The sequence below is a fragment of the Mustela putorius genome, unplaced genomic scaffold (assembly GCF_011764305.1).
Source record: "Mustela putorius furo isolate JIRA1106 unplaced genomic scaffold, ASM1176430v1.1 tig00537248_pilon_pilon_pilon, whole genome shotgun sequence".
Taxonomy (NCBI): Eukaryota; Metazoa; Chordata; class Mammalia; order Carnivora; family Mustelidae; genus Mustela; species Mustela putorius.
The window spans coordinates 3,831,537-3,851,864 of NW_025422387.1; the positions used below are offsets into that span (position 1 = coordinate 3,831,537).

General features: G+C 52.1%; 1 protein-coding gene across 4 annotated transcripts in view; it reads left to right on the forward strand.

Annotated features, from left to right (window-relative positions):
- The window catches only part of RILPL1 (Rab interacting lysosomal protein like 1), a 40,979-nt gene extending 24,188 nt beyond the window's left edge, over positions 1-16,791 (forward strand). The window contains exons 5-8 of one of the 4 annotated variants that reach the window (XM_004753108.3): positions 6,803-6,975; positions 8,748-8,840; positions 14,038-14,061; positions 16,296-16,791. In XM_004753108.3, the coding sequence (XP_004753165.1) occupies positions 6,803-6,975; positions 8,748-8,840; positions 14,038-14,061; positions 16,296-16,440 (435 nt within the window). In that variant the 3' untranslated portion in view covers positions 16,441-16,791. Of the gene's footprint in view, positions 1-6,802; positions 6,976-8,747; positions 8,841-13,660; positions 13,770-14,037; positions 14,062-16,295 lie in introns of all 4 variants that reach the window. The other 3 variants (XM_004753112.3, XM_045073720.1, XM_004753109.3) reach the window with 3 other exon arrangements.
- The last annotated feature ends 3,537 nt before the right edge of the window (positions 16,792-20,328 follow it).

Consider the following 20,328-nt stretch of genomic DNA (forward strand, 5'->3'; position numbering starts at 1 on the left):
AGGTGGGTCCCTGCCACGTTTCCGGGACCACACCACAGTTGCAGCGAAAATCCAGATGGGTCCAGGGCTGAGACTCAGGGGGCTAGAGGTGTCTCTCCCATGGATGTGTCCCCTGGGGGTGGGGGTGCCAGCAACACAGGGATAGGACAGTTAATCCTGAAGGCGGTGGCATGCAGTTTCATGGAAGAGCTGTCCCTTTGGCTTTGATGTTAGTGTTCACAATGCTAAGATTTTGATAGGTGGATGAAGATGATGGTTATTCTGCTTCAGGACAGCATAGTGAACCCTTAGGGAAAAGCTTGGGGATTATCTTTCTTCCAGCAAATAATTACTGACTGTTTGTGGTTTGTAGACACTGTGCTAGTTTCCTGGGTAACAAGTCGGGAAGGTAAGACAGTTGAGCTCACCATCAGGTTGGCCCAAGTGCCAGCACAGTCATTAAGCATCTTTCAGGCCAGACACGTCTAGGTTCTCTGAAGGAGAGGAAGCTGGGATACAGTTAGGGAGGTAAGGGAGAAAAGTCTTAAAAGGGAGAGGTTAGGGCTTGTTTTTGGCCCAAAGTGACAGAAGCTTAAATTAAAAGGTGTTAAGGATTTTAAAAAAAAATTTTTTTGGTTATATAGCTAAAGGCTTTGTGTTAATGTTGGCTTCAGGTATAGCTGGTTCCAGGTGCCCAAATGATGCTCTCAAGATGTCTCAGCTTTGCTTTCCTCTGTGTTGGTGGTATTCTCAGATGGGCCATGCCATATAGTGGCCCCTGGGACTCTGTCAGCTTTGCAACCCCAGTGGAAAGAAGTTGCCTCTGTCCCAAATTCCCAGCAAGTCTTAGGCAGCCCTCTCCTCATCCCGTCACAGAACCAGGTGCTGTGGCCCAAAGTCTAAAATATGCATGGTGTCCAGTCCCAAGTCCCATGGCTACCTCTCGTGGTGCCTGTCCATGCTGCATGCACTAGAAGTGGGACCAGGGGAGTTTCTCCAGAGGACAACTACCAGGACTCAGCCCCTAGAAGTATGGAAGCAGATGCAGGGCAGACAGAGACAGCAGCTGTCATCTTCGGTGCTGGAAATGCCACACACAGATCTCTGAGCAGTGGGTAGTGTGGATCCCTCATAGGCTTCAGCAGGGGAGCAATGGCATCAGTTCTGAGGTTCTGGAGGACAGTTTGAACAAGGAGGGGAGCTGATGGCAGAACCTGGCTGTGGGGGCCCCGTGCGGTAGTCCAGGCAAGAAAGGTGAGGGCTGGGGGCGCCTGGGGGGCTCCGTGGGTCAAAGCCGCTGCCTTCGGCTCAGGTCATGATCGCAGGGTCCTGGGATCGAGTCCCGCATCGGGCTCTCTGCTCAGCGGGGAGCCTGCTTCCTCCTCTCTCTCTGCCTGCCTCTCTGCCTACTTGTGATCTCTGCCTGTCAAATAAATAAATTAAAAAAAAAAAAAGAAAGAAAGAAAGAAAGAAAGGTGAGGGCCGAACCAAACCTGTGGCAGTGGGATGAGGCAGACGCCAAAAACAGCCACTAGGCAAAGCTTGGCCTGTTACCCCCACTCCCTTGGCGTACCCCTTCTGGTTCCTGTGCCCCATGAGGGCTCAGGCCTGTCTCCTGGATGGGGAGGGCTCAGTCCAAACCCAGGTCTTAAGGACGCTGCCCCAGCCACAAGACTCCCAGCCCTGCTCCAGATCTCCTTAGCAGCAAGGGCAGGGACATGTCACACCCCCTTGGCCCACCTGGCTGTCTGTTTCAGTTTCTCTTGCTGGCACCAGGGGGATGGGACAGAAACGGAGTAAAGTCAGGTCACAGTTCTAACTAACCCCCGGAGCTGTTTTGCAAAGTCTGTTCCCAAACTCAGGACACCTTTGCTGGGTTGGACTCCCTCCTTCGGAGCTAGGTGGAGTTCAAGATGCTTGTCACTCACATAGGGAAGCTGCAGGGTGCGGTGGCTTTGCTCGAGCTGCTGTGTGACCTGGGGTTCATGGATCCCTTTGGTGCTCAGTTTCCTATCTGACAAGTGAGGGGAGTGAGCTTGACTTTGGTTCAGTAGATCAAATAGTGTGGCTGGGATAGAGGGCCTGGAATCAGAGGAGAGCACACAGTGAATTCCTAGTGGGAAGCGAGAGCTGTGCAGGTTTTCAGATCATTGAGAGGAGTCTTACGGGATGGGTAGGAGGTCTGGGGTGGACTGTGGCGTGGGCCGCTCCAGACAGGTGGAAGGACACGAGCCAGACTGGAGCATGAGTAGGTGCAGCTGGGTCGTGGGCTCCTCCTGGCCCGAGATCGGTAAGAGGAGATGGGAGCTACAGAGGGAACCGGAACTGGGGAGGAGTCCATTCTCATCATGCCTTGATTACTCCAGTCCAGTAAACAAAGCTTCTGATGTATCTTTATAACATAGTTACTGAGATACAACTTAACTACTTAATGTATACAATGTGACAGGTTTTAGTATATTCACTCTGTCATACAACCAACCCCAGCATCTAGAACATTTCCATCACCCCAAAAAGAAACGCTGTACCCACGAAGAGCCACTCCCTATCTCTGCCTCCCCCAGCCCCTGGCCACCATGAAATCTATTTTTCTGTCTCTACAGATATGCCTGTTGTGGACATTTTAGGGAAACGGAGTCGTGCGACATGTGGTCCTTGAACACCTTTATTCAGTGTGTTTTCTCGCTCCTCTCCCTCCTCATGTTTTCACTGGAAGCTTCCTGCCTTTCACAGGTAGACATAGAAGCCCCTAAGACAATGATATGGTGGGCTCTCTGTTTAAAGGACTTCATATAAAATCAGTAAGGAAACTAACATTAATAGTTCCTACTGGACCTCTCTGCCTTACAAATTCTGGTATCTTAGTAAGTGTGTGTTTGTTGCCATAAATAAGACAGGCCCTTGGGACGCCTGGGTGGCTCAGTTGGTTAAGCAGCTGCCTTCGGCTCAGGTCATGATCCCAGCGTCCTGGGATCGAGTCCCACATCGGGCTCCTTGCCCCGCAGGGAGCCTGCCTCTCCCTCTGACTCTGCCAGCCACTCTGCCTGTGCTCGCTCTCTCTCTCTCTCTCTCTGACAAATAAATAAATAAAATCTTAAAAAAAAAAAAAAAAAGACAGGCCCTGATCGCTTGGCGTGTAACGCCGGGTTTTTTTGCTGAATGTGTGCGTGGTGGCCTAGAAGTTACCAGGGGTGGCCAAGACACAGTCACTCCCCCTTTGCTGGGTGAGGGGCTGTTCAGAAGAATGTTCAAGGGTCTGCGGGAACGGTGGCTGTGCTGTGCCCAGCGGGAGTGGGCTCAGGAGGCCAGGCCTCAGGACGCAGGGCCTGATGGAGAATGTTGCCTCCCTTCGGCCACTCTGGTCCCACCAACTTGTCAGCCGGCCTCTTGGGCCTCCCTGGGGAGCACCTGGGACCTCAGGTTATCTCCCTCTGTACCCAAAGTGCCTCCAGGGACCAGCAGACAATCCTCGATAACCCCCAGCCACCTCCGAGGTCCCTCGTGGAGTAAGCCTAGAAGACCCACTGCCGATGGGCCTGATTCCCCTGCTGGAAAGAGCTTTTTCAGTCTCTCTCCCAGGGCAACCCCATCCAAGGGCGCTGCGTTAGTGCCTGCTGGCTTCCAGGAAAGCTGGAGCCCCAAGCTTCCCTCTTTGGGATTTCCAGGCAGTGGTCCTGGAAGTCGGGACTTGGTTTGCAAACCTGTCTGGGAATCCCCCAAGCTCAAGGGCACCGGGTTGCTACCCTGATGAAAGAGCCATCCATCCCTCCTCCAGAGAAAAAGACCTCAGACCTGAGGAAGCCCTTGGGTGTCTCGGGTGCTCACAACCCGTGGGGGTGAGCGGAAACCTGTGGTGTCCGGAGGGAGTGTGTGAGCCTGAGATTTGGGTCCACGGCCTGGGCTGCCGGGGCCTGTGGGGTCCAGACATGGAAGGAGAAGGGGGTAGGGGCTGAGCAGACCTGGAAAGAACACGTCAAAGGCAACAGCTGCCACATAGGACCAGCCCAGTGTTAGCATGAAGATCCAGTGTGACCCAATCTTCTAATATTCTTTCCAAAAGGAAGCCCAAGACCCAAACTTGAGTGTGAAATTTCCCAATATAAAACTATTGGGAACTAATTCCAGAGAGTTTTAGAACACAGTGAAGGCCAAACAAAATGTTGGGGGGAGGAGTTACGGAGGGCCCCAGACTTCCTGGGAAACTCCTACGCATTCATCAGGACCCCATGCACAGAGACCAGATCTGCAGTAACGTCTTCTGTGATCCCTCCCAGTTAGAGTTTGATGTCCTTGCTCCTCTCTTGCCACACGACCCTGTAGGTTTCCCTCTGTGTGTCTCTTCCCTCCGCTCCCACCTGATTCATTCAGAGTTGATGCGCAGTGAATGTTGAATGTTTATCGAGACATCCAATATTCACTGAGACGGCCATTTACTTATTGAATATTTATTATAGACCTTCAGGGATGCTCTGCGGTTCACCTGGGCAGGGGAAGAGAAGGGAACTGGTGCTAGTGAGTGCCAGCTGTATACCAGCCGCTTGCCATGCGCGATGTTGGGTAGAGGACCCTGTCCAGCCATGTGGCCCTGTAGGAGACAGACACTGAAGACGGACCCTGAGCACATAGCACCCCCCGAAGGTGTGGCATCAACAGAAGCCTACAGTAGCATCTTGGGAAGTTAAATCATCCAACATTTCCTCCCCTACTTCTCAGGTGGGAGGAGGCCCCACTCCCTTGCTCAGAGACAGCAGGGGCAGCGGGGTATCTGTCCGGTGTTCATTTTCTACTGCAGCCACACGCCTCCCCTGCTGCCTGCTGCTCCGTGTGACTCCTGGTCAGACCCCCTCCCCCGGCCTGTGCCTGCTGGGTGACTCTTCTGTCACTTGACCTGCTCTGGAGGGTGGTGTCTCCTTTCAAGTGTCCTTTCCCAGAACAGCCTGTCCTGACTCTCCCAGGACACAGGCATCTCAGCTCTGCCTTCCTGGGTCCTTCAAAAGCCTGGCCTTGCGTCACCGTCTGGGTATAAGTGCCTTTCTCCCTGTGCTGCTCTGAGGGTTTGGGTAGGGGAAGGTCTCTATTTCTTTCTTTCTTTCTTTCTTTTTAAGATTTTATTTATTTATTAGAGAGAGAGCACAAGCAGGGGGAGGGGCTGAGGGAGAGGGAGAAGCGGGCTCCCTGCGGAGCAAGGAGCCCCATGCAGGGCTCCATTCCAGGACCCTGGGATCATGACCCGAGCCGAAGGCAGATGCTTAACCAATGGAGCCCTCCAGACACCACAGAAGGTCTCTATTTCAAGCCCATTTCCCCCAGTTCCAGAGCATCCCCGTTGTCCTGAACTTGTGTCCACTCCTTCCGGTGGATGATGGGATACTGGCGGTCCAAGGGTGTCAGGAACGTGGGGGGAATATGGCCACCTGCAGATCTGGCCAGCTGACTTGGGGGCAGCTTGCAAAAACTTCCTTGCTTTCAAAAGATGGAAAATAAACCACAAGTGTTGGCGAGGATGTGGAGAAGGTGGAACCCTCCTGTGCTTCCGGCAGAGTGACAGGTGGGGCGGCCGCGGTGCCAGGCAGCTTGGCGGTTCCTCAGAGTCACACATACAGTCACCACGTGACCCAGCAGCTCCACCCCCGGGAACCCACCCGGAAGAACTGGGAACAGGTGTTTGGACAAATCCTTATACATGGGTGTTCGTGGCAGCACCATTCACACTAGCCAAATGGTGGAAATGGCCTAAATGCCCATCAGAGGACAAAAGATGAGCAAAACGTGGCGTATCCATACGTGGGACTAGTATTCAGCCGTCGAAAGGAACAGAGCCCTGACTCGCTACAGCATGGATGAACAGTGAAAACACGGAAACCGAAAGAAGCCAGGCATAAAAGGAAACATGCTGTACTATTCTATTTGTTTGACATGTCCAGAAAAGGCAAATCCGTAGAGACAGAACGCAGATGGTGGCCACCAGGGGCTGGTGGGCGGGGGTGGGGGCGGGGAATTAGGGAATGGCTGTTAATGGGTATGGAGTTTCCTCGACGGGGGATGAAAATGTTCCAGAACTAGACAGAGGTGGTGATTGCACACCGTTGTGAATGTACTAAATGCCACGGCATTGTGTATTTTTAAATGGTCGGTTCTCTGTTAAGTGTATATTACCACAGTTTTGTTTCCGAAGCAAAAACCCTTGCTGTGAGAAAGAGGGAAGACAGGGTTTGGATCTGGCCTGAGGCAGGTGACTTAGCCTGGTAGGATCCAGCTCCCCTGCCCCTCCCCCTCCCGTCTTCCACTGACCTCCAGCACACAGCAGGGGAGGCTGAGGGCCTGACCAGAAGGCCAGTAACACATGGGAAAACATATGTGACTTAATGCCCAATGGAAGAAGAAGAGAAAATTGTGCACAAGCTCTAACAGTTTTGGCCAAATTAGCAGTGGTCTTATTAGCAATGGTCTTAGTAAGAATGTGAGGAGAGGATGTGGGAAAAGGAAAGCAGATTGATGAGGGAGGGTGGCAGCATTGGAGTCGTGCTGTTTCTTCTCCTTGGACTCGTTCTAATGTTATTTGTAATAAGACCCTGAGTCAGGTGGGGAGGCGCCAGGATGGCAGGTCTAGCTATTGAGAAGGCGAACAATGAACAGGTGGCCGCCGGCTTTCATCTCCAGAGGGACGCTGACTGCACTGAACGTGAGCACAGGCCGCCTGCAAGTTCCTAAAATAGCTGCAAAGGCCCCAGGAGGGTGGGAAATTCGGGCTCTGGCAGGATGTGGAGTGGGAGCTGCCGGGCGGCCGCCAGGAATTCATTAGCGGCATCTCTGCCTCCTCCAGACAGAGCCGGGCGGGGAGGAGTGCGTCTCGGAGGCGGAAAAGGTGGCCATGGATCTCAAGGACCCCAACCGCCCCCGGTTCACACTGCAGGAGCTGCGGGACGTGCTCCACGAGAGGAACGAACTCAAGTCCAAAGTGTTTCTGTTGCAGGAGGAGCTGGCGTACTACAAGAGGTGAGCGGCCCCGGGCGCGCCCCAGCGGGCTGCTTTTTTGGGGCTGCAGGAGGTCTTGGAAAGACAGGGATGGCCGCCGTCTCCATTCCGGGGTCCCTGTCTGTTCTGAAGGACTTACACCCACGCTCACAAGCCCTTTCTGAAACTCTGGGGCCCAGGTGCATTTTATAATTCAGAACTTCCCAGCTGTTAGAGAGGAATAGTCCACAGACTGTGTATTCGTAACATACACCACCAGCATCTGGGGCAGCTCCCCAAAATCACACACGTTAATAATGTTTTCGCAGAGGAAGATGCGAGTGTGCATGCGAGTGGGACAAGCAGCCATGATAATCGGGCTCATGTCACATTTTGCCACCAAATGAAGGACCAAAATATGAATTTTCATTTTTAGAGCTTTTTGGATTTTAGAATTACGGATCAGAGATGGTAGAGCCGTACGGCCTAAGTATCTGTTCATTCAGCCCACGGCCAGTGAACTTACATTTATCAGAGCTGCACTGTCTGGTATGGTGACGTAGCCACTAGCTGTGTGGCTGCTCACATTTCAGTGAGCTAAAATAAAAGTCAAAATGCAGTTCCTCGGGTGTGCCCGCCACATGCTTGCTCAGCTTCATACACACTGCCCCTCTATGGGTTTCTTAAAACAGTCCCTACTTAAAACAAAAACCAGTCCCCACTTGTTTCTACCTCAGGACCTTTGCATATACTGGTCCTGCTGCTGGGAATATGTTCCCCTTGGCTCTTCCCATGGTTGACTCCCTGGTCATCAGGGTTCAGGTCAGAGGTCACCTCCTCAGAGAGCTGTCCCTCCCCATTACTACTGGAGTACTACTGGGCACAAGGGAGTGCCCAGTTCTAGCCACCGTCACTTTCCTTGGCTTTACTTTTTTCATGCCCCTTCATCATCTTACTTTGATCCTATGGACATATTTTACTGTGTCTTTCCATAAGGGACTATGACAACAGGAGACCAGAAAACATTTGTCTTGTTCATGGCTAGGTTTCCTAGTCTTAGAATGGGGCTTAGCGTGCAGTGGATGTGCAACAAATACTTCTTGAATGGGAAGCCAGAAGGGAGGAGAGATGTACCAGAAGTGGTCCCGGATCCAGTAGGGAAAGTAAGAGAGGCACAGAAAATATAGGGCCACATATTTTTATTGAAAATCCCCTATATGCCTGGCACGTAAGAAAATTTCACTGATACTATGTGCACTGGCTGTTCAAAGGGAAAGATCCCTTCTCAGGGGTGGGGTAGAAATCAGGAAGGCTTCGTGTAGGGGGTGGCCTTTGAACTGGGCTTTCTCTAAAGGATAGGATACTGTTCAGGTATGGGAGATGTTCAGAAGTGGGTGTCATATTGCAGATGGAAGAAACCACAAGGTATGGAGACAGCATTTGGTAAGGAAAGGAGAGAGGAAGTAGTTCTGTGTGGCTAGATACCTCAAAGGAAACTGAAAGTTGCCTTTTTGAGATGTGAGTTCCTTTCCTGAAATTCTTCACATTTGACCAACTGGGCCAAAGAGACCACAGGCACCCAGGTCCACTGCCTCCAGGGCTGACCCCTTCTCTTAGCTGGCCATGCCCATTGCTAAGAGGCCAGTGCCCCAAGCAAAGAGACTGTTGGGGTACAGGCCATTTTTGCCATCTTCCTGGGTTCCCCCCATTCCCAGTATAACTCCACCCAGACCATCAGACGATACCCTTCTGGAATATTCCAGCTCTCACAGAATTTTTGACTCTCTTATCTCACGCCTCTCGACTCCTTCCAGTGAAGAAATAGAAGAGGAAAATCGAATACCCCAACCTCCAGCAGTGGTCCACCCGAGAATATCCCCCCAGCCAGAGTCCGGGATCAAGCGACTGTAAGTGATACGCTTCGAGAGTGCGAGCCTGCTCGCGCACAGCTGACCTGGTGGTTCACGCGGGCTCTTTCACATCTGGGCACCTGCTCCAGGGCCAGGCTTGTCACTAACCCCCTCCTGCTGAGACAGGCTTAACCATGGAGCACGTGGGGCCTTAGCCCTTGACTTTGAGTTCATCCCTGCGCCTGAACGCTATGTTCCAGCTGGGGGTCCGCAGGCAGAGAGGGTGGAAAGGGGGTGGGGCCTGGGGCTGAAGCTCAGGGCTTGAGCGTATCAGGCAGGGTGTGTCTCTGGGCAGCAGATAAGGCTGGTGGGGGCGATTTCACACACCCAAAGGGCCTGCAGCCCCAGCCGGCAAAGGTCTAGAATGGCCCCTGGTCCACCCCATCTGTGCATTTCTGTGATAACCCCCGACCCTTCCGTAAGGAAGTATTTATTCCTACATAATGCATGCAGAGTCAGGCCTTGGTTGCTGTGGGGAACACACAAGAAAGAAAAAACTCAGAATTGCCTTCAACCAGACTTGAAGCTACTTGAGTGGTTCTCAAAGACCCCCATGAGATTCGGAGTTTGTGGACCCTCTCCCTGGGGAGGAAGAGCCTCATGTACAGCTATGCATACAGTTTCTGGTGTGCTGACCCCTGCAGGCCTTCAGATAAAGGGTGAAAACCTCTGGTTGTGGGGGGACGGCTAGTGTCTACTCAGAGCCTGCTGTGGGCCAGGTACCATATCCTCGAGTCCCCACGATACTCCTGGGAGGTAGAGGCCCTGTCATCCCCATTTTATAGTTAAGGAAACTGAGGCAGCTCCGTAAGGACATTCAGCTATTAAGAGGCAGAGCCTGGGGTCAAACCTAGGTAGTCCGGCCCCACAGCCCATGTTTCAGACTGTGCCGGGTGCGCACACTCACACTGTTGTCTTATAGCCTTCTTATCTCCCCAGGAGGGTCTTCCTGGCTCTTGGCTTTCCAGCTGTACCCACGGCTTATTACAGAAGAGGCCTCTCTTTCTCCAAGACTCTGGCAGGAGCTTTGTGGAAGCGCGTGGCGTGGGTTGGAAGGCCACCAGGAGCCTTTGGGGAGAGCAACTGGGATGTTACTTGGGTGCCTCGACCTTTGCAAACCAATTACATTGGGAAGTTCTTGGCTAGGTCTGACCCTGTGAAGCGATGGGAAGGGCATTGGAGAATGTGTGCAGCCTTGTGACTGTCTGAGCCTCTCTTCTTGGGAGGGGGCAGCTGCCCTCTAGAGTGCGCCCAGGAACACGTGGCTCCTTCCCCAGCCTCTCTTGCCAGCTACGTGGCTTGTTTGCTTGGTCTTCGATCCCTGTGTGGAGTTCCCAGTTCTGGTTAGGGGTCGGCCCTGACTAGGAGTGAAGCTTGGAACCAGAAGGGCTTCCTCTGAATCCCAACACCGTTTGGCCACATACTGTTAATAATCTAAAATTGGCAGTTGAAATTCAACTCAGAGTAACTCAAGAAAAACTGTTGGCTAAGGAACCCAAAATTCCCAGGTCAGAGTGGCTTTCAGGCTCAGCTGGATCCAGGCCTTGTCATCAGACCTCTTCCTTGTTCCCTCCACGTCTGGCTCGGTTTTCCTATAGGTGGGCTGTGTTCGTGGATGCTGTCCCTGAGGGTGGCAGCATAGCAGACATCACCTCAGGCTTCTACTTTCTTTGGTCTTTTTAGTGTCTTCACGTGTGCTGCACACACCACTGCCAGGACTGGACTTCTAAGACATATGTGTTTCTAAGCCTGCCTTCCAAAGCTGGGCTGTCCTGATTTTGTGGTTTTCTGCTCCAGCCCCCTTTCCCTGCAGAAAGGCAATTAAGAGTTGGCTTTTGCAAATCCCAAACTGGGAAAAAGCCAGAGGGAAGTGATCCGAATTAGCCAGCAATCTTCTTCCCACTGGTTCTTCTACCCACACCTGACGAGGCTGTGGTGTCAAATCCTCCTTTCTGGATTGTCCCACAAAGGATGCTCGGCCCTTCTCTCCTTTAGTGTGGCCTCTGTGTGCTCAGCAAGACCTAGGGCTCCGAGCCTGGCAGGAGAAGCAGCTGGCATTGGAGACTCAGGGAAAGAGAAACAGACAAAGAGAGAGAGCAGGATCCCCCCGTCCAGAGGGTGCAGGTGGCCAGTCCCGTGGCCACCCCAGCTTCTAGAGGATGACTAGAAGATCAGGCTGGCACAGAAGGCTTTTGACCAGCCCAGGCAGGACAGTGGTTGCCTTTGTCCACCTCGGCTGCTGACTGGGAGCCACATCAGTGCGGCCCAGGAGCCCAGAGCCAGGGGCAGGGACGAATCTTCCCTGGGGGCCGGGGGTAGGGCAGGGCGGTCCTCCAGATGGTTCCATGCCTTCCTCCCCTTCTATCCCTCACACCTCTGGCACCCTTTGGGGTCTGCTTGTCCCTTCAGCCTTGCTTTTCTGGAATGTTAATCACATGGCCTCTCTAGTAGAGGTCATGGCTGCTTTCCTGCCCTTGACCGGTTTCCCCCGTCCACCAACAAGTGAACATAACTACCAGGGAGGTTTGAAGGGGCTTCATCAGCTCACACCACCTGAACTAAAGTATCTTCCACCCCGTCAGAAGCTCAGAGCTAGGATGATTAACTCCATTTCTCAGATGCATCATGGGCCCGGAGAAGCCCACTGCGGTTCCTTTAGATCGGACCGTTGAGAAGGGTCAAAGTTCGGGATTGGAACACATGCCTTCCACCTCCCGCCCCGCCCCCATTTCCTCGCCCACCCCCCCCACCCCCCCACCCCCACCCCCCCCCCCGCCAAGTCACCAGCTGCGGGCGGACTGCCCAGTTCCCGTATCTCGCAAGTGCACCACGAGCCAAGGACGTCAGCCTCTACGTTTCTGGGCTGAGCTGGTGAAGGGAAACAGACACTCCTGCCGCCAGTCAAAACTGAACCCAGAAGACGGTCCAAGAATAGCTTGTGACCCAGCAGCTGCGGGCCAGAGAGTCCAGGTTGGCACCGCCTGGGAAGGTCACGAGGGAGCGCGGAATGACTCCAGTGTTGTCCCCAGTGGCCACCAGGCACCAGCGCCCCCTTTGTGTGGCCTGCGTCTCTGGGCCACAGTCCTGCAGACACACGCGCGTGCGCAACTGCTTTCTGCAGAGCCGGGAGGCAGGAGGCAGGCGGCGGGGACACAGCGACAGCCACGGAAGCTATGGAGCAGAACAGCTGGTCACACATGCCAGCAAGGGTGGCCGTCAGAGTAGGCGGCCCCGAAGCCTCAGACAGTCGTGGCGGCAGTGCATTCTGTCCCTGTACTCCTACCCACCGCGCTCCTCGCTTCCGCCCAGAAATAGCAACCTCACAGCCGCGCGTGGCACCGCCTGAAATGCCACTGCCGCAACTTCATTTGGATTGAGTTTTCTAGAAATCGTCAGTGGGGAGGGAGTAGGTGAAACCAGCTACACCATACCCAGGACATAAATATTCAACCGAAACAAGTCAGCGGAAGGGGCTGCCCCTCTAGAGGACGGGGTAGCTGCGGGGAGGCACCTCGCATAGAGAAGGAAGCGGCCGTGCGTCCAGCAACACATACAGTCACTCGGCCAGAACCCTCCAGGTGTCCCAAGGCCCTGGGCACCGGCCTGAGCCCTGATGAGACCCCAGATGAAGGCAGACAAACCTGTCACCCTGGGTCTGGGGCCATCCTGCACGATGACTGTGTCTTCCAGGGCTGCTGCTAGGCTAAAAGGGGTCCTGGCAGAGGTCGGTGCAGAACCGGGTGGCTTGGAGCCCCTGACAGCCTGGCCTTGGGGGATTGGGCCCACTTGTTCGACAAAAGGTATCCCCTCTTCCGTCACCATGAGAAGATACCCGTGTGGGTTCTGCCAAGATGCCAACTCCCAGCTACTCTGTGAAGTGTGTCAGCAGTAAATCCAAACACAGAAATCCCCAGCCTCATCTGAGACAGTCATGCCTCTCTCTTCCCAGCCAGCATCTAAAAAAAAAAAAAAAAAAAAAAATCAAAGTTGTTCAAAATCAGCTCTGGTGGCTTGACTGGAGCATCTTCATAGTCACCATCAGCTCTGAATTCCGCAGGGGCGTGGCTTCTGCAGGCTCTCTGCCTCCGTTCCCCTGCCCAGCCCAACCGGGCCACCTCATCTTCTCTCCTGCACACCCCCTGGCTGCCTTCTTCGGGGACCCACAGCCTGCAGCGCGTGGCTGTCGGGGGAGACATGCTGGAATGGAAGATACCCGCGGGTGTCGCCGCTAACCCACAGTGGGTTTGACCCCTTCTTCCAGACCCCAGGCCTGCCTCTCAGCCCCAAGGGCCACCGTGTCTTCCTTTGGGGCCACTGCAGTCAGGGCTTCAAGCCAAAACACTTTTGTCTCGTGCCTCGGGAGGTGAGGAGCCCCAGATGCAGGTGTCGCCAGCGACAGTTCCTTGTGAGGCCCGTGAGGGAGAAGGGCTCATGCCTCTCCCAGCTTCGGGGCCTTGCTGGCCCTCTTCGGCCTTTGCCGGCGCGCAGAAGCATCGCCGGGGCCCCAGCTTTCACCTTCACCTTGTGGTCCTCCTGGGGGCGCATCTCTGTCCAGATTTCCCCCTTTTAAAAAGCTCCACTCTTCTCCAGTGTAACTGTCTTAACGGGCCACCTCTACAAGGATCCTGTCTCCAAAGAGTCGCTTTCTGAGCTACTGGGGGTTAGGACCTGCACCGTGAGTTTTGGGGAGGGGGACACAGTTCCACCGATGACATCTCCCATAAGCAAACCCTTTGGCCGGTCTGCGTGTGCAGTGTGTTTACTTTTCATGCCTCCCTGTTTTTATCTTCTCTGTGTCTATCTGTACTTCTAACCAGGATCTTTACAGCCGTAATGCCCATGGTAGCAGCTGGACTGATCTTAGACGACCCCACCCTGCAGCCCATCCGAAGACTTGTTTCCCTTGTAGGCACTGGGTTTTTGTAGGTTGGTTTGGAGCTGTGCCTTTGCAATGTGTGCTGCGGCTCTGCTGAGGCTGGCCCGCCTTCCTTGGCCACTTTAGCTGCATGGCCGTCACCTGCGTGTTCCCATCTGAAGTGGGTGTCGAGTGTGATTTCAGACGTGCCCTCATGAGGCTCTTGACCTGCACGAGCAAAGCCGTGGCGTTCTCGGCCCTGTCACCGATAATTCTTTCTGTCTTTTTTTTTTCTTTCTTTCTGTTTCCATTCTAAAAACCACCTTGTCCATGATGCAGTAAAGAAGGTCCTTTAAGTGACGGGTCAGTAGTCAACACCCACTGTGACCCCCCCCCCCCCCCCCCCGGAGTGACACTAACGCTGTTTCCGACCTTCACGCCCTAGCTTTCTAAACCGCTTTTGTTTGCCAAGCCACCGTCAGAAAGCCATGTGGCCGTCCTTACAAGAGGAAGGGCAGAGGAGGGGACCCATGCTTTGTTTCTCTCTGTGTCCCCCTTGGACAGGGAGTGGCATGTGGCTTTCTCGCTTGACTCAGGTGGAGGAGAAAAGTAACAGTGATGTGCTGCCGCTGTGTTCTGGGCTCGCTGACTGCCCCAGTGACACCATGGGAAGAGCTCGCAAGTAACCCAGGAGAGGACCATTGCGCCTTGGCTCGTCAGTGTACATGTCTGCTATAGAGAAAAGACACTTGAGCCGGGAGGGGGGATTTCTCCAGATATCCTCGGCTGGCCCCAGCTTTCGAAGAAAGACCACTTTAATCCTGGTAGGAGGTGATCGTAGGGTCCAGTAACCGTAGAAGAGTAAAATTTTCACCCAAAACTGAACTGGATGGGCCACAACACTTAAAAGAAAAAAAAAGGCTACTAGGTGAGCAGAGAGAACTAAAAAGAGTTGATGGGAGGCTTTAGTTTCTCAGCCCTGCATCCCTGTTCATTCCTGCCCCCGGGAAACACAACATAGCTGTTCTCTCTCCTACCAAGGTCAGACACCAAAATTCAGAAGTAGCCCAAATTCAAGACGGGGCTGCCTCAGGTTTGGTCCGGATGGTCTTCGTGGAGGTGGAGCCAAAGCCGGCCTTGTTTGAAATGGGCCAGTGCTGGGGCGCCTGTGGCTCTGTCGGCTGAATGTCCTGACTCTGGATCTCAGCTCAGGTCGTGATCTCAGGGTTATGGACTGAGCGCCCCCACATTGGGTTCCAAGCTGGGCATGGGGTCTGCTTAAGACTCTCTCTCTCTCTCTCAAAAAATAAGCGGGCCATTTTAGGGATCCTGCCTGGCTCAGTCCATACAGTGTGTGACCTTTTTTTTTAAGAGGGAGTGCGAGCAAGGCGGTGGGGAGGGGGCGGGCAGAGGGAGAGAGAATCTCAGATCGTGAGATCGTGACCTAAACCGAATCAGGAATCAGACAAGTAACTGACTGAGCCCCACAAGTGCCCTGAGCATGTGACTCTGAATCTCAGGGTTGTGAGTTCAAGCCTCACATTGGGTGTGGAGCCTAAAGTAAAATTTAGAAAGAAAAAAAAAAAAGGTTTTTAATGGGCCATTGTATAAGCTTTATGCCTGCGATTTCTTCCTTCATCTTTGAGGCATCAGATGGTTCACTTTGATCAACGATCAGTTGTCATAGCTGGTTTTGTTTCAGTTTTTTTTTTTGTTTTTGGTTTTTTTAGAGAGCGTGGGGGTGGGCGGGCAGAAGGAGAGGGAGAGACAGAATCTTACAAGCAGGCTCTATGCCCAGCAGAGCCCGACACAGGGCTTGATCTCGTGATTCTGAGATCATGACCTGAGCCACTCGGGTGCCCCAGGAATCAGAGCTGTTGTCTACATCAGCTGCCGCCATGTAGCAAGTTATGGTGCTAACTTCTAAAGGCTTTCGCCCTTAAGTCAGTTTTTGACACTGTCAATTGGTGTTTTCCCCGGTTTCATTCACATACAATAGTCACAGTGTTGATCCAATGACAGAACCACAGTGTTGATCCAATGACAGATCCAATTACTTCTCAATTGTCTCATTTTTCTAAAATACCTACTTCCGACTCCTCTCTAGCAGTAACATCCACGAAAGCTGGGCTTCGGTGTGCTGCATATGTACTTTCCTGAGTCATGTTACGTAACAACTTAAAAACATTCGTCTCTTTATGTCAGGATCCTCCTAAACTCTGTGGCTTTCAGTTACTACCTTCTCCGCATCATTAGGGTAAAGAAACCCCAGATGTCTGTTTCTGGTCGTTGTTTATTTCCACCGGTAATGGGAAGAGACCGTCAGCAGTGTTTAAGTAAGAGAGGAGCCACATCACACGTCACCTAGGTGCATGCCGCATTCACACTGTGTCACCTCCCAGGTTCGGGGACAGTGACAGGCAGAATCACCCTGCTGCTTTCTCGAGTAACTTTGACCTGCGCTCCCCACTTTCTCTTTCCCACCTTGAGTTGATTTGTTCCTTCCACATTTGCTGCTCTGTGTCTTGGCATGGCAAAAAACTCTCTACAGGGCACAGCCCAGGCCCGGCTCTCATTTTTCTTTCTCTTCCGAAAAGGTTTAGCTTCTTCTCCCGCGACAAGAAGCGTCTGGCCAACGCGCAGAGGAACGTGCACATCCAGGAGTCCTTTGGCCAGTGGGCCAACTCCCACCGCGATGACGGTTACACGGAGCAAGGACAGGAAGCCCTGCAGCACCTGTGACCGCAGCGCCCACCTCCCCTGCCCCCACGCCCTCGGACCGGAACTGTCCCCCGCCAGCGCCCGCAGCGGAACCCGACAACCCCCGGGTGTCTCGACCTTGCACACTTCTGGGTTCAGAAGCACCCTCAGAACTGATCCCTCAAACAGACTGTCTGCTTTGAGGAAGCACACTGAAAAACTGACGCCAAACTCGAAAGACATGTTTATTTATACCCAGGGCTCTCACCGTTTATAATAGATGACTGATCCCTTAGGATATATATTTAATAATACCATGAGCAGAGGCCAGACTTTTGCATTAACTTCAGTAACACAAGCTTCTTTAAGCCAAATACATCACATGCACTGTAACTGCTGTTTGACTTGCTTTGTATGAAATTCTGTGTGTAGAGGTTTTATTAACACATCTGTCGTGCTCGATCGAGTGGGAGGCAGGGAAGTGGTAGATTCTCATTAGATCATTCAGGAAGTTGTCATGGTGGTAGCATAATAAGTAGGATGCGTCCATCAGATAAGCGGGGCCTCTGAAGTCACCAGGCGAGCTGGCCCCACTTAGATGGGAAGCAACAGAAAATAGAGATGACAGCCCCACCCAGAAGCTGGAGATGACTTGCAAGAGAGAGCCAGGGGTTCTCTTTTCTCACCTTGTTACTGACACAGCCTAGAGCATGGAGCAAGTGCCTTGGAATCAGCTTGAGTTATGCAGTACTAACCAAAGTTGCTAAGGATGAGACATTGCAACCTTTCTCATTTGTATTTTTTTTCCCCTTGGCTTCTTTGTTCCTTTTAGCCTCCCGTGTATCAAACACTTGGTCTCCTATAAAGAAGACAAGTGTGCCGGAGCGGATTTGGAATGGGGTGGAGGAGCCTAGGGGATACAGGACTTGGGGGGAAGCGGGGAGGCTCGCCAGTGCGAGGGCGGTGGGTGAAGTGATTGCTTGGGGACCACATGTCGGGCTGACTCATGGGGCTGGGGTGGCAGACAGAGAGCTAGAAGCCTGCAGCTGGTGAGCTGGGGTTCTGCCCAAATAGTACGGTCTTTCTCCTACTCACAGAGGACCCAGGGCACAGGCTGGGTGCTGACAGACTGAGAGAGGTAACATTTGCTAACAGAACACAAGTACATCGGACGGGTCCGCAATCTACACATTGCTAAGAAACCATTAGGGTGGTTTACAGAGTCGATGGGAACTTTCCAGACTGCTGAAAATAACGATCAGACAGGATAATGTGGCTTTTGCACGGTGGTTCTCAAACCAGATTGGCCATGAGATTTATCAGTTGATTCTGAGGATAAAAGCAGACGATGAAGAACCCCCTCCCCCCGGCCACCTTTAGTTGCCCTTTCCCCAGGAGTAGCCAGTGTTGCCAGTTTCTTGAGTGTCTTTCTTGAAAGAGCTTATAAATATACATGCGGTTATGTAACAAAATATATTTTTTCTTTTTTTTTTTTAAACATAAATGGCAGCAAACTATATATATGTGCTATTCCGTACCTTTCTTTTCTTAGAATACCCTGGAGATGACTCCACGTCGGTACTAAGACGTGGGTCTCAGTGTCCCCCAGGGACATTTGACAATGTCTGGAGTTGATTTTGGTGTTTTGGTTGTCACGACTGCTACTGTCATTCAGGGTGTAGGCTCCAGGGATTCTGCTCAACGCCCTACAATGCTCAGGACAGCATCCCACAACAGAGAATCTTCTAGCATCAGATGTAATCGTGCAAGATGGAAGAACTACCATGTGGATGCGCGATTTGTTCACGTTTGCCCAGGCCCCCAGCGATGGACAGGGAGCTTCCTTCCGATCTTTTACTGCCTAAAACAGCACCGCACACTTTCGTACATGTACGTCAGTCTGCAGAATAAACTAGAAGAATTACTTGCCAGGTGATAGGGTGTATGCCTTTGTCACAGGGCTACTGCTAAGGTCCTTGCTGTGGGGCCTCTACCAATTTTTTTGTTTTGTTTAGTTATCAGGACCCATACAAGATGGAGCCTGCATGTCAAGGATGGGGTCTGAGTGTGCGTATTTGTTTAGTCCATCCATGTTCTGGTACCCAGGGTTGATAACTGTGGCTCGGACGGCATAAACTCCGTGAATGGATTTCTTTCTTCTGATGCTGTCTCACCACACGTGCTTTCTTGATGTGGACTGCTCTTTTAGCTGAAGGACCTGCCAACACTAGCCCATAAAATACTTCAGGTGCCGTAATAGGGAGCGCTTTGTGAAACCTGAGTGAAATCAGAGGGGTGTTCCTGCACAGCTGTTTTTTGAGATGTGGGAGATGGTAAAATTCTGCACTGGAAATTTACAAAGGAAAGAGTCTATTTTTTGAAAACCGTTCAAACGTCAACAGTTTTTTTTGTTTGTTTGTTTGTTTTTTTGCTTTATTTATCTGACACAGAGAGAGAGATCACAAGTAGGCAGAGAGAGAGGGAAGCAGGCTCCCTGCTGAGCAGAGAGCCCGATGCGGGGCTCAATCCCAGGACCCTAAGAGCATGACCTGAGCCGAAGGCAGAGGCTCGACCCACTGAGCCACCCAGGTGCCCCCCAACAACACTTTTAAGATAGAGCAGGTTCCCTTCGTAACAACGAGATTCATACTCGGAATGCAAAAACCTAGTCATGAATGTGTTGTCTTGATACAAAGTCCTTTATTTTGCATGAAGCATCTTGAATTTTTAAGAACCTGAGCTTTCAAAGATACAGCCGTTGGTAAAACAAAAATGCTAAGTGTCACTTTTGTGAAAGTCCTGTGAAGAGCAAGGTAGTTTTCAAAGCCCTCAGAAACTGAGGCCAATATATCCAGCCCCCAAACAAACGGGAGGTTGGATGTCCAAAAGGGAGAAGACAAAGCAATCAGAACCGGATAGCAGCCTTTCATTGATTTCTCTTCACTTGTTTCATGCTCACTTTTCTTTTTTTTTTTAAAGATTCTATCTATCCATTTGAGACAGAGAGATACAGAGAGAGAGAGCATGAGCAGGGGGAGAGGCAGAAGCAGGCTCCCTGCTGAGCCAGGAGCCCTATGCCAGCTCGATCCCAAGACCCTGGGATCCTGACCCGAGCCAAAGGCAGATGCTTAACCATCACCATCTCTTTGGAGCTTCACAAACCAGAACCCCAGAGGCTTGCAACTTGGGTTTTTCATTTTATTTTATTTTATTTTATTTTTTTAAAAGATTTTATCCATTTATTTGACAGAAGGAGAGAGATCACGAGTAGGCAGAGAGGCAGACAGAGAGAGGGGAAGGGAAGCAGGCTCCCCGCTGAGCAGAGAGCCCGATGTGGGGCTTGATCCCAGGACCCTGAGATCATGACCTGAGCTGAAGGCAGAGGCTTAACCCACTGAGCCACCCAGGCGCCCCGGGTTTTTCATTTTAAATGCTAGCCTCCCTGCCCGAAACAGGGAAGAGAAAAAGGCAGTCAGCATTTACCTCCAGAATGGAATTACATTTGTTGAAGAGTAGCTGACTGCTGACCTAGGCCACTGCTCACACACTGGCTTTGCTACGCAGTTCTGGACATTCTCCCTGAATTCACTTTTCTATCCCTTCTTTACTTCAGCTCGGCAAGCCTTTACACTATGGACATAAGGATAGAAAAGATACAACGTATTCTGACCAGATTTGGCTCCCAGGAGTCTGAAAGCAATGCAAATGATTTTTGGTCATCTTTTTGCCAAGCCCCCAAAACGGTCAATTTCAACAGAAAGGAGAAAAAGTCACAAAAACAAATCCTCTACTGCCAAATTAAGAGAGAATTCTCCACTGCCACATGCCCTTCTGTATAGTGCTGGTGAGGACAAAACTGTTTCTCAGGTTTATTGAATAATGGGTCCCTGGAACAACAAGATGAAATTTCATCGTATCAGCACGTCCAGC